The sequence below is a fragment of the Sorex fumeus genome, unplaced genomic scaffold (genome assembly GCF_029834395.1).
Source record: "Sorex fumeus unplaced genomic scaffold, SorFum_2.1 ptg000155l, whole genome shotgun sequence".
Taxonomy (NCBI): Eukaryota; Metazoa; Chordata; class Mammalia; order Eulipotyphla; family Soricidae; genus Sorex; species Sorex fumeus.
In genome coordinates, this window is record NW_026606212.1 from 236477 (window position 1) to 248072 (window position 11596).

Sequence of the window (11596 nt, forward strand, 5' to 3'; positions counted from 1 at the left end):
ACACGTGAACTTCAGATCCCGTTTCTCAGCTTCACTTACTGTGGTGCTAATAAAGTACCCCGATTGGGTGGTGGCCAGCAGCTACGGTGATGCATCCCCTTGAAGGCTGGGCGGAGGGGATGGGAGCCAGCCTGTGTTAATGGCCCCTTGCTATAGGATGAGGCTCCAGACCTCAGCCACGGCCTCTTACCCAGAAGCCCTGCCCGTGGCCGGTTGTCTCTGGGGGAGCAATTACTACCCACTGGCTTCCTGAGCGGCTCGATAATGCTCTGCGCCTGTCTTCGGCAGGCTGCGGCCGGAGGATGATTTGATAACAAGAGCGCCTGATCAAATTAAGGAGCCATTTGCTTCTGCATGATGAGGCTGATAAAGGGGTTGCTGTCCCCACTGCCTGCTTTCTGAAAGGTCAGAAACCAGTGGTTACCGGCAAACACAGGACGCGAACTCTTGAGAGGCACCCGGAGCCGGCGTTTCCCCTCAGTGGTTATGTGGGGAAGGGCCCTTCTCTCGCGCGGGTCCCTTCTGGCTCTTTCTGCCTCCTGCTTGAAGGAGTCCAGGTTGGGAGCGGGTACCAGGGGAAGGAAGCTGGAGAGAGCAACTGCGCAGCTGGACGGCGAGCCCTCGGGACTCTCGGGCGGACGCGCACGCTAACACAGCACTGTTTGCTTTCCGGGGACGGTCGTTGTGGGACTGTCGATCACGATGACGTGAGCTTGACTGGGCGAGCCCGTGGCAGGCTTCAGAAAAAGCAAGACAAGAAGGGACTCGAAGTAGCCCCCCGGGTGCCGCTGGCTCAGCCCCTGCGAGGCGCTGGGCGGCGCTTGGGCAGCGCGGGGACCACGTGCAGACTGTGGTTGGGCTCCAGACCACACCTAGCAGTGGAGGGCAGCGGCTCAGGGAGGTCCTCAGCCTGCGGAGACGGCGAGCGGTGAGCGGGGAAACTTTCCGGAGTGGGCGCCGCGGGGACGGGAAGGGCCGGGTGCCTCTGCGGAGGCCGCGGGCCAGGCTCGCAGGATGCCCACCCGGGCAGAGCCCTCGCGCGGGGTCTGCGGCCGGCGGGGCGCGGGGAGCCTCCCGCTGCAGCCCTCAGCGGAAACGCAGGAGTTGGGCGAGGGGCAGTGGGGCAGGAGCCCGTCCTGGGTGGGGGGTGGGCACGGCGGCCACGGGGCTGGGGACAACGAGTGTTGTGGCAGAGCGGGGTCCGGGCGGCGGGCTGGGCAGGGCAGGGCAGGGCAGGGCAGGGCAGAGCCGGCCCCGCGACTCAGGGCTCTCCCGGCGCCCCCGGCCCGCAGCTCCGGGACCCCAGCGCAGGGCGATGCCGGCCTCCACCGTCCACGTGCTGCAGCTGCTGCGGGAGCTGCTGGCCTTCGTGCTCCTCAGCTACACGGTGCTCCTCGGGGCGCTGCTGCTGGCCGGCTGGACCACCTACTTCCTGGTGCTGAAGTGACAGCGCCCCGGCCGGCCCCGCCGCGCGCCGCGCCCGCCCCGCGAGCCGGAGAACGACCCCGCCCGGCGCCCCGCGCCCCCGCCCCGCCCGGCGCCCGGCCGCGGGGTCGCGCGGGCAGCCCCGGCGGTTGGCGCGGGGCGAGGCGGTTGACGGGCCGTTACCCTGAGCCCCGCCCCCTCCCGGCCGCCCAATCCCGCGGCTCCTCGGGGCGGGGCCAGCGCCCCGGCCCCGCCCCTGCTCGCGAAGTGGCGTCACTTCCGGCGCCTGCGCGCGGCGTCCGCGGGCCGCGGGATGGCGGCGCTGAGGCGTTGGCTGTGGCGGAGCGTCGCCTCCTACTTCAGGTACCCGCGGGTCCGTGTGGGCGGGAGCCGCCGCCGGCTCCGCGCGCGGGCTCACGGCCTCGTCTCCGCAGGTGCCGACCGGGGCCGGCCGTGGCCAGCTGCAGGAAGCGCCGCCTCTCGGAGTTGCTGAGGCCGTGGCACCGGCCGGCGGCCGTGGGGCTCGGCGTGGCCCTGTGTGCGGTGCCCATCGCGCAGGTAAAGCCGGCCGGAGAGCCCGAGTCCCGGAGCGCGCGTCCCCCGGAGCAGAGAAGCAGATGAACAGTCAGATGAACGGGGCCGCGGCGGTGGTACGGCGGGGAGGGCGTTTGCGACTGGGGTTCGGTCCCCGGCACCGCGTATGCCCCCTGCGCACCGCCGGGAGTGACGCCGAAGTCCGCCAGGGGTGACCCCGAGGTCCGTCAGGGGTGACCCCGAGCCCCGCCAGGGGTGACCCCCGAGGTCCGTCAGGGGTGACTCCCGAGGTCCGTCAGAAGTGACCCCGAGCCCCCTCAGGAGTGACCCCGAGGTCCGTCAGGAGTGACCCCGAGCCCCCTCAGGAGTGACTCCCGGGCCCCGCCAGGAGTGACCCCCGGGCCCCGCCAGGAGTGACCCCGAGGTCCGTCAGGAGTGACCCCGAGCCCCCTCAGGAGTGACCCCGAGCCCCCTCAGGAGTGACTCCCGAGCCCCGCCAGGGGTGACCCCCGAGGTCCGCCAGGAGTGACCCCGAGGTCTGTCAGGAGTGACCCCGAGCGCCGCCAGGAGTGACCCCCGAACCCCGCCAGGGGTGACCCCGAGGTCCGTCAGGAGTGACCCCGAGCCCCGCCAGGGGTGATCCCGAGCCCCTCCAGGAGTGACCCCGAGGTCCGTCAGGAGTGACCCCGAGCCCCCTCAGGAGTGACTCCCGAGCCCCGCCAGGGGTGACCCCCGAGGTCCGCCAGGAGTGACCCCGAGGTCTGTCAGGAGTGACCCCGAGCGCCGCCAGGGGTGATCCCGAGCCCCTCCAGGAGTGACCCCGAGGTCCGTCAGGAGTGACCCCGAGCCCCGCCAGGGGTGATCCCGAGCCCCTCCAGGAGTGACCCCGAGGTCCGTCAGGAGTGACCCCGAGCCCCGCCAGGGGTGACCCCGAGCCCCTCCAGGAGTGACCCCGAGATCCGTCAGGAGTGACCTCGAGGTCCGTCAGGAGTGACCCTGAGCCCCGCCAGGGGTGACCCCCGAGGTCCGTCAGGAGTGACCCCCCGAGCCCCGCCAGGGGTGACCCCGAGTTCCGTCAGGAGTGACCCCGAGGTCCGCCAGGGGTGACCCCGAGGTCCGTCAGGGGTGACTCCCGAGGTCTGTCAGAAGTGACCCCGAACCCCCTCAGGAGTGACCCCCGAGCCCCGCCAGGGGTGACCCCGAGGTCCATCAGGAGTGACCCCGAGCCCCCTCAGGAGTGACTCCCGAGCCCCGCCAGGAGTGACCCCCGGGCCCCGCCAGGAGTGACCCCGAGATCCGTCAGGAGTGACCCCGAGCCCCCTCAGGAGTGACTCCCGGGCCCCGCCAGGAGTGACCCCGAGGTCCGCCAGGAGTGACCCCGAGGTCTGTCACGAGTGACCCCGAGCCCCGCCAGGGGTGACCCCCGAGGTCCGTCAGGGGTGAGCCCCGCCAGAGGTGACCCCTGAGCACCGCCCAGTGTAGCCCATAGCCCCCCCAAATTGCAGATCTAAAAACACCCGGTGACGCTGCTGTGCAGAAAGCATGAACATGGAGTGAGGGGGAGGCCACGACCGAAAATGATGTCATTAGTCACCCGCTTAACGGACCTCCATGTGCCTGGCAGGGCTCCCCTTGTGTCTCTTGAGCCAAAGAGAAGCTGCTCGTGGGAAAATTTTCTAGCAGCGTGGGGTTTTTTTTTCCCTTTTTGGGTCACACCCGGTGAGCGGGAGGACCGCTTGAATGAATGCACATCAGGAGATTCAGATTGGAGAGAATGAGGAAAAGAGAGAGTAATAGGTGAGGCCGAGGGAGTTCAGGGTCCGACTGTGTTTCGTACTTTGTAAAGCTTCTGAGTCTTATTTACAAAAAGAAGGCACGAAGAATTTTAATACTTGACCATACTCCGCAGTGCTCAGGGAGAGCACTCCTCAGGAGACGGTCTGGGGTGCTGGGATTTGAGCCAGGGCCATCACATGCCAGCAACTGCCCTCCTGGCTGTACTATCCCTCTGGCCCAGGAGGAAGATTTTTAAGGTTGCTGTGCGGAGCTACAAAGGCGAGTCAGAGACTTGCTGGAGTCCTGACTTGAACTAGTGGGGAGCAGAGGTGAAGAGAAGTGGGCCAGATGTGGTCATAGATGCAGCTGATGGATTTAGGTGATGTCACTTTGGTGCTGTACAGCAAGTAAGGTGCTTGTCTTCCATGTTCCCCAGCTCTCCGAATGGTCCCCTCAGCCCTGCCACAAATGACTCCTGAGCACAAAGCCAGGAGTAAGCCTTACCCACAGTCTGGTGTGGCCCCAACCCCTCCTCCGCACCACCTCCTCCCCCCCCCAAAAAAAAACTGAAAGAATGTGATTACCGTTTGGGGTGGGATGGATAAAGGTTTTGGGAGAAGTAAATCCCAAGTGTTCAGTTTTAGGAAAGATGTCCAGTAGAATCACTGGTTACATGCTTTTTCAGGAAGAGCTAAATAAGAAAGCAGCAAACCCCATTTTGAGGCAAAATATTACTACTGACACATGTGTGTCACGACATGTGCGAGTCCTCTGTCATAAATGTCATCATCTTAGATTCTTTTTGTGTCTCACTTCAACTATCATACCTGTCTTTTGATGAATGTGATCCTTAAAAGCCTTGTTTGAGTACTAGGTCATTTTCAGCCATGGTTAGGGCAGCCCACACCTCCCAGAATCACTTTTGGATTTGTCCTTTTTCAGTTCATATGTTCTTAAGCCTGGGTTCTGTACCGTGAGACAGGAACAGCAATATCTGGCTCAGCAGTAACAAGCAGGACTTCATGGAGCTTACTGATTTAATTACTAGCCCCTTCTATAAACTTTTGGGAAAAGAGAATAAGGAATGAAAATAGGTATAAAGTACACTCTGAAATTATTTCCTTGTATTACCTTTACTGGTCAAAATAAAATAGAAATTTAACAATAAGCAGCACTTTTTAACTTAAAACCAGAAACTTGTTTCTAAACATAGCAATGGAATTGGATGGAAACCTTATTTATTATTATTTGGTGACGCAAGCAAGTTTTTAATTGAAACTCTAGAAAGATGTGAGTGGAGAAAGAGGGAGAAATAAGTACATTTGAGAACACAGACTTGTCCACAGTGGAAGTAGGTGAGAAACATAGATGAACAGGCGAGATATGTGTTCAAAGACAAACACGGGCTCCAAGAGCAAAATTGAATTTATAGGAATCTTTAGATGTTTTTAAGTTTTACCTTTTGAATGAAAGCGTTCGTGTGTGTGCGCGCGCGCGTGCGTGTGCATGCGAGAGAAAGAGAGAGAGAGAGAGAGAGTTAGAGAGTTTTACTGAAAGATATGAGGGCAAAGAGGAAATTTGTGTTCAAAGAGAGAACATGGGAGGCTGGAGCGATAGCGCAGCGGGTAGGGCGTTTGCCTTGCATGGCCAACCCGGGTTCGATTCCCAGCATCCCATATGGTCCCCTAAGCACTGCCAGAAGTAATTCCTGAGTGCAGAGCCAGGAGTAAACCCTGTGCATTGCCGGGTGAGACCCAAAAAGCCCCCCCCCCCCCCAAAAAAAAAGAGAGAACATGGGCTTCTCCAGAGCGGGGGAAAAAAAACAGATGACATTTAGGAGATTATATATAACTACTCAGAATGGATTTTCCTTGGAGTTATCTACACATATCCAAGTTTCATTTTTGCGTTTTAAATTTTTTTAGTCACCTTGTGTTTACAGAGTCATTCATGATCGGCTTCAGGCATGCATTATTTCAGCACCGGAACTTCCGCCAGTGCCTACTTCCCTCCACCAGTTTACCCCATTTGCCTCTCACCGCCAGTCTACCTCGCTGAGAGACGCTTTTCAAAATACATGTTTTTGCATTGCGTTTTACAGTGCTGTTGCCGATAGAATTGCATATTTACCCCTTTCAGCACCACCTCCTCCTGGCTGATTTTCACTCCATCATGGTCCTTGTCCCATTCCTGTCCTACCTCCCAGCTCCCTCAGACGCTTCTTCCTGCTACCAGTTTTCACTGTCTTTGGGTATTTGTTATCCGATTATGTTTCCTTCTAACCCCGCAGTTGAGAGAGATCATCCTGTTTGTGTGTCTCGCTCTGATTTCCCTCAGAGTGCTCTTTACAGGTCCCTCTGTATAACAGCAAACTGCATGACTTTTATATTTTATTATGACTGAGTAATATTTCATTGTGTGCATGTACCAGTTTCTTTATTCAGTCATCTCTTCTTGGTTGGGTTCTTTCCAGATTTTGGCTACTGTGGATAATGCTACAAGGAACATATGTCCAAATGCCTTTTCCACTTTGTGTTTGGATTCTAGGAGTATCCTGGGAAGTGGGGTTGCAGAGTCAGATGGAAGCTTAATCCTTAGATTTTTTAGGAACACTGTTTTCCTAAAAGACTGACATTCCCTCAGCAGTGAATGAGTTTCTTTCTCCCCACAACCAGCAGTGGTTGCTCTTGGGTCTTTTTGTTTGTTTGCTTGCTTGTATATGTATCCAAGTTAATTGGGCCTTGTCACAGGAAAGCCTTGTACCATCAATGATCTCTTCGTAATCTCAGATTGTTGTTGAGCTTCTCCTTTTGAGGGGAGCCTTGGATTTCTGTATCTGGGTAGTGCCTCCGTTTCTCCTCTCCAAGGAGCTTAGGATTTGTATTTCAAAGGGATGTGGTCTTCATGCCTTTGGGCTACTTCAGGGCTAGGCAACCTCTTTAAGTTTTATTATTTCCCAAAAGTACATTACCAGGGCCCCTCTTCCTATCTACCTACAATACAGAGAAATAACAGGATCCAGATACTTTGTCGAAGAAGGAAAAGCACTAACATGTTTTTTTCTCCCTTCTAGTGAAGCAAGATAAGTTTTTCTGAAAGAAATTTAGAGATGAGGGGTGGGTCCTCGATCATTGTATGACTGAAACATAATCGCAAAAGTTTCCATCTCACAGTGATTCATTAAAAGAAGAAGAAATTTAGAGAGATGTGAGGGGAGAGAAAGAGGAATATGTGTTCAAGAGAGAACACAGGCTTAAAAAGCGAGTGAACAGGCCAAAATGTTCTTGTCTTTCAGAAATCAGACCCTCAGTCTCTCAGTAACGATGCGTTAATGAGGAGGGCAGTGTCCTTGGTAACAGATAGCACCTCTACATTTCTCTCTCAGACCACATATGCTCTGATCGAGGCCATCACAGATTATACTAAGGTAAATGTCCTTGGGTTGGGTTAAGTTTGGGAAGCTCTATACTGTTTCTCCACTAATATAGTTTGAAAGCCACTGAAATGACTTAATAGAACATGGGTTACCAAAGCCAGTTACAAATCTCATTTTCTTTTACTTCTGTGTTCCAGTAGCTTGTTTTCCTTACCCTCCTGAGTTTCAAACTCTGTGTTGTGTTTTCTTTCTATATCTGAATTGCTAGCAAACTTTTAAAGACATGAAAGTTGATGTGTTGAAAGCAGAGATTCTCATGCTCTGGAACAATTCCTCTGCGATACACAACGGTTAAATTTCAGCGAGGGTAGGGGAAGGAGAAGCCAGTTTTCTGTAAAGGGATTTTTATTTCTTTGAGGTGTCTCAATCCTAATATGCCTCAGATAATTTACTCGTAATTATTCTGTGTTTATAGGCTGTCTATACCTTAATTTCTCTCTATCGGCAATATACAAGTTTACTTGGGAAAATGAATTCACAGGAAGAAGATGAAGTGTGGCAGGTGATCATAGGAGCCAGAGTTGAGGTAAACAAAAAAAGTATTAAGTATTGCCTTACTGCATTGCCGGATCTTTTATTAAGGCACCCCCTCCCCCCATAATTGTTCTCTTAATCTATTTGAGGAAATCTCTTTAGATGTGCTTAACCTCTAGAGGCTGTCTGAAACATTTTGGTTAATTTACAGATGACTTCAAAGCAGCAAGAGTACTTGAAACTGGAGACCTCTTGGATGACTGCCGTGAGTCTTTCCGAGATGGCCGCGGAAGCTGCCTACCAGACAGGTGAACACTTTTATTATGGAGGTGCCGTTTGGGGCTTGGCTGTAGAACGAGGCTTTGGGTGCGGGTCAAGAACCCCACTCCGGCTCTGACTTTGTGAAAGTATGTTGTCATTTCTAACCAGAATTGTATTTGCAGATTATGAAAAATTCCCCTGTAGACCAGACCAACAGACTCGGTACTATTTAGAAAATGGAGGAAAAAATGATCATTGTATGGCTGAATCTCAAACATGAAAGCTTTGTATCTGTATCTCAAGATGGTTCAGTTAAAAAAAAAAAGTGTTCATACCCAATTCAATCAGCTTAATCAGTGGCTGAATAAATAGCAATACTCCTACGTTTTTAAAAAGAAAATGGAGGAAAAAGCTTATCATTGGGAAGTACAGTTTTCTGTTCTGCACACCGTGCAGTGCTCAGGGATTGAACCTGGGTTAGCCATGTGCAAGGCAAGTGCCTTTAACAGTTACATACTATCTCTCCAGCCCCAATAGTTGGAAAAATTGAATTAAACATTAAAGTTCCAGATAGGGGCTGAAGCTATAGCACAGCGGGTAGAGCGTTTGCCTTGCACGTGGCTGACCAGAGTTCGGTTCCCAGCATCCCATATGGTCCCCCGAGCACCATCAGGTGTGATTCCCGAGTGCAGAGCCAGAGTAATCCCTGAGCATCGCCAGGTGTGACCCAAAAAGCCAAAATAAATAAAATAAAATTCCAGATAACTTGTGAAGAATTAGGCTTGGAATGACAGGTTGGATGAGACTTAGAATTTGTGTGAACCTTTGTACAAGTGGGGAAAGTGAGACCTGTGCATAGTGGTAAAACCAGGACACATTATAGTTACCATTATTTCAGGCCTGGTGGCGAGCTTACAGAGAATTCTCTTAAAGTAGATGTTATTAACATTTGCGCTTTGCAGGGGATGAAACTGGGGGAGAGGTTAATTGATTCACCCAAGGTGCTGTACTAGTCCGCAAGCAGCCAAACTGGAGTTCAGCCAGCTGGCAAATGTTCTAAAGTTTTTGCTCCCAATGGTTCATTCTTCAGTCTCTGCACCAGTGTAAAAGCAACAGTTTTCATCTGTTGCACTTGAACTGCAAAGTTTCAAGTATTGTATCTGAGGAAAAAAACTCATGCAACAGCTTATCTGTACTGGTATCCTCTCTAAGAACTCACAGCAAATACAGTTTGGCTTTTATTGGAAAATCAGTATGTTAAATACAAGCTCTCTCGGTCAGAGGGAGCACAGTGCGTAAAGCACTCGCATTTGGCTCTGCGCACGGCTGACCCGGGTTCAGTCCCTGGCACTACCTAAGGTTCCCCAAACCCCACAGCTGTGGCTCTAAATGGTAAAATACTTGGGGTTGGAGAGGTAGTACCATTCTTCACTGTAGACTTGAATTGTGAAGAGAACACATAGTTATTTAAAAAACTATAAAATACAGGCTTACCTACAAAGTTATTGAGACATTAGTTTTTGGGGGGTGGGTGTTTGGGTCAAACCCTATGAGTGTCCAGGGGCTGTTCCCAACATGGTGACTGAGGGACCAGTCTGTGCTAGAGATGGATCCTGGACCGCCAATCTGCAAAGCTTGGGCTTCGGCACTTTATGCCATTTCTCTAGCCAGACATCAGTCCTTTTATCAGCAGCTATATATGCAAGGTGCTATATCAGTAATCTAGAACATTCTAGTGGCTGGAGAGAGTACAGTGGGTAGGGCGCTTGCCTTGCACACTGCCAATCTAAGTTTGACCTCCAGCATTCCATATGGTGGTCCTTTGAGCCCACCAGGGGTGATTCCTGAGTACAGAGCCAGGTGTAACACCTGAGCATTGCTGGGTGTGGCCCAAAAACAAAAAAAAAGAGCAAAAAAAAAAAATATATATATATATATATGTTATTTAAAAAATAAAAGGGTCTGAGATGTATCTCAGTAATAAAGAGCTGATCATACATGTATGAAATCCTGGTTCTTTCCTCGGCTCTGTAAAAAATACATATTTAGGGCTGAAGCAATAGCACAGTGGGTAAGACGTTTGCCTTGCACACAGCCGACCGGGTTTGATTCCAGCATCCCATTTGGTCCCCCGAGCATTGCCAGAAATAATTACTGAGTGGTGAGCCAGCAGTAACTCCTGTGCATTGCCAGTGTGTTCCAAAAAGAAAAAAAAATTTCAACAGTGCCAGAAGGATAATGCAGGGGGGGAGGTGCTTAAATTGGGGCCTGAGGAATAGTACAACGGATAAGTCACTTGCATGTGATCAAAGGGTTATTAGACATGGACCCCCGAAACAACCGAAAATTGTATTAAATTCTTTATCTAACTCTGTGAAGAAAAAAAAATACACGCTAGGAATTGCACTTAGTGACCGTGACAGCTGCTGATGCTGGGGGAAGGACTGGGGTTTGAGAGTGAAGAGTGTGGAGGTAGAAAGAAGGCTGAGAAAGGAGGGGAGGAAAGTGGCTTCCAGGGGCCACTCATCCCAGCACTGCCTCGTGCCCTCCACTTGGGCTGCGTCCCTGGGCAACTGCTCAGCTTCACTGTCCCGTCTTTTGGCAGGAGCAGATCAGGCCTCTATAACTGCCAGGAATCACATCCAGCTGGTGAAGTCACAGGTGCAGGAGGTCCGCCAGCTCTCCCAGAAGGCGGAGACCAAGTTGGCCGAAGCACAGACAGAGGAGCTCCGTCAGAAAGCTCAGGAGGAAGCGGATGAGAGGGCTGAGGCGGAGCACGATGCCTACCTACGAGAGGATTGAGGGTCGGAGCCGCCGCCCGTGTCTGAGTGGGAAGCAAGGCGGACCCCACCTTCCCCCACGGTGGCAGCTGCCTGCAGAGGACGCTGCAGGCCTGAGGCCTTTGAGCCGTGGCAGCCTGGCCCCTTCCCCACATCTCAGGCTTATACTGCACCTGTTCTTCGCCCGAGGGCACCGCACTTTGTTCAGCGACTCACAGCTGCCCTCCCACCCTCCCCTCCCGTTGCTGGGCCAGAGCGGGCTCTCGGTAGTCCTGTCCCAAAGTTTGGTGGCTGTTCTAACTTTAGTTTCCAATCTGACTCACACTGACTTACTGTTTGCTCCCTCCAGAACCGTTTTTTGAGAACAGGGGAACCTTTCCTGTTAGGTTTCTTTTAGTATTTGGTTTCCTTTCCTGCCCTGTGAGTCCACTCAGATCCAGGAGCCCAGCGGCCACAGTATCTGGGGACAACCAGAGCGGACCTGGTGCTCTCAACAGGCCTTACTCAGCACCGTGTTCTCTCCTCCTTGCTAGTAGCTGTTGAAACTGAATAATTGTTTTTTTGAAAAAAAGACATGTTGGTGTGTGTCTTAATGGGGCTCTGCTTAGTGTCCCTCCTGACTGGCAGCCCCCCAGGGGGTTCGAAAAATGCTCCTCCCATGGTAGTCTTCATGGTTCCCGTTTGACACCGGAAGCCAGGTTTGATGGTTTTCCTTTCATCAAGGGGCTGAAGGCAAAGCAGCGCTCCCCCTAAGCAACCCAGCAACCTGTGTTTTGCATCAGTTAGCACAGCTGGGAGAGGTGACACTAAGTCACCAGGATCCCACCTCAGCTTCTCCTCACACTACAAATCAGTACTTGAATCCATTCCAGAGCAGCTGCTCCCCCACACCTCAAGCCTCAATGTCAGT

General features: G+C 53.0%; 2 protein-coding genes across 3 annotated transcripts; both read left to right on the top strand.

Moving 5' to 3' along the window:
* Nucleotides 1-1227: 1227 nt before the first annotated feature.
* Nucleotides 1228-1505, top strand: LOC130016517 (uncharacterized). Its single transcript, XM_056107239.1, has one exon. It carries the CDS (start codon nt 1316-1318, stop codon nt 1445-1447), a length of 132 nt encoding a protein of 43 aa, XP_055963214.1. The 5' UTR covers nt 1228-1315; the 3' UTR covers nt 1448-1505.
* Nucleotides 1506-1673: 168 nt separating this feature from the next.
* On the top strand, nt 1674-11242 carry DIABLO (diablo IAP-binding mitochondrial protein). Of its 2 annotated transcripts, XM_056107200.1 has the most exons (6): nt 1674-1788; nt 1860-1983; nt 7031-7162; nt 7587-7697; nt 7857-7953; nt 10512-11240. In XM_056107200.1, the coding sequence occupies exons 1-6, from the start codon at nt 1739-1741 to the stop codon at nt 10706-10708; spliced, it is 711 nt and encodes a 236-aa protein (XP_055963175.1). In that variant the 5' UTR covers nt 1674-1738; the 3' UTR covers nt 10709-11240. The 2 variants fall into 2 exon arrangements, with proteins under 2 accessions (XP_055963175.1, XP_055963176.1); XM_056107201.1 differs by lacking the exon at nt 1860-1983 and having other exon boundaries at nt 1706-1788; nt 10512-11242.
* Nucleotides 11243-11596: the final 354 nt, after the last annotated feature.

Coding starts and splice junctions, on each gene's coding strand:
- LOC130016517 (XM_056107239.1), top strand. CDS start 1,316: ATGCCGGCCTCCACCGTCCACGTGCTGCAGCTGCTGCGGGAGCTGCTG.
- DIABLO (XM_056107200.1), top strand. CDS start 1,739: ATGGCGGCGCTGAGGCGTTGGCTGTGGCGGAGCGTCGCCTCCTACTTC. Junction 1,984..7,030: donor GTGCGGTGCCCATCGCGCAG/GTAAAGCCGGCC, acceptor CTTGTCTTTCAG/AAATCAGACCCTCAGTCTCT. Junction 7,698..7,856: donor TCATAGGAGCCAGAGTTGAG/GTAAACAAAAAA, acceptor GTTAATTTACAG/ATGACTTCAAAGCAGCAAGA.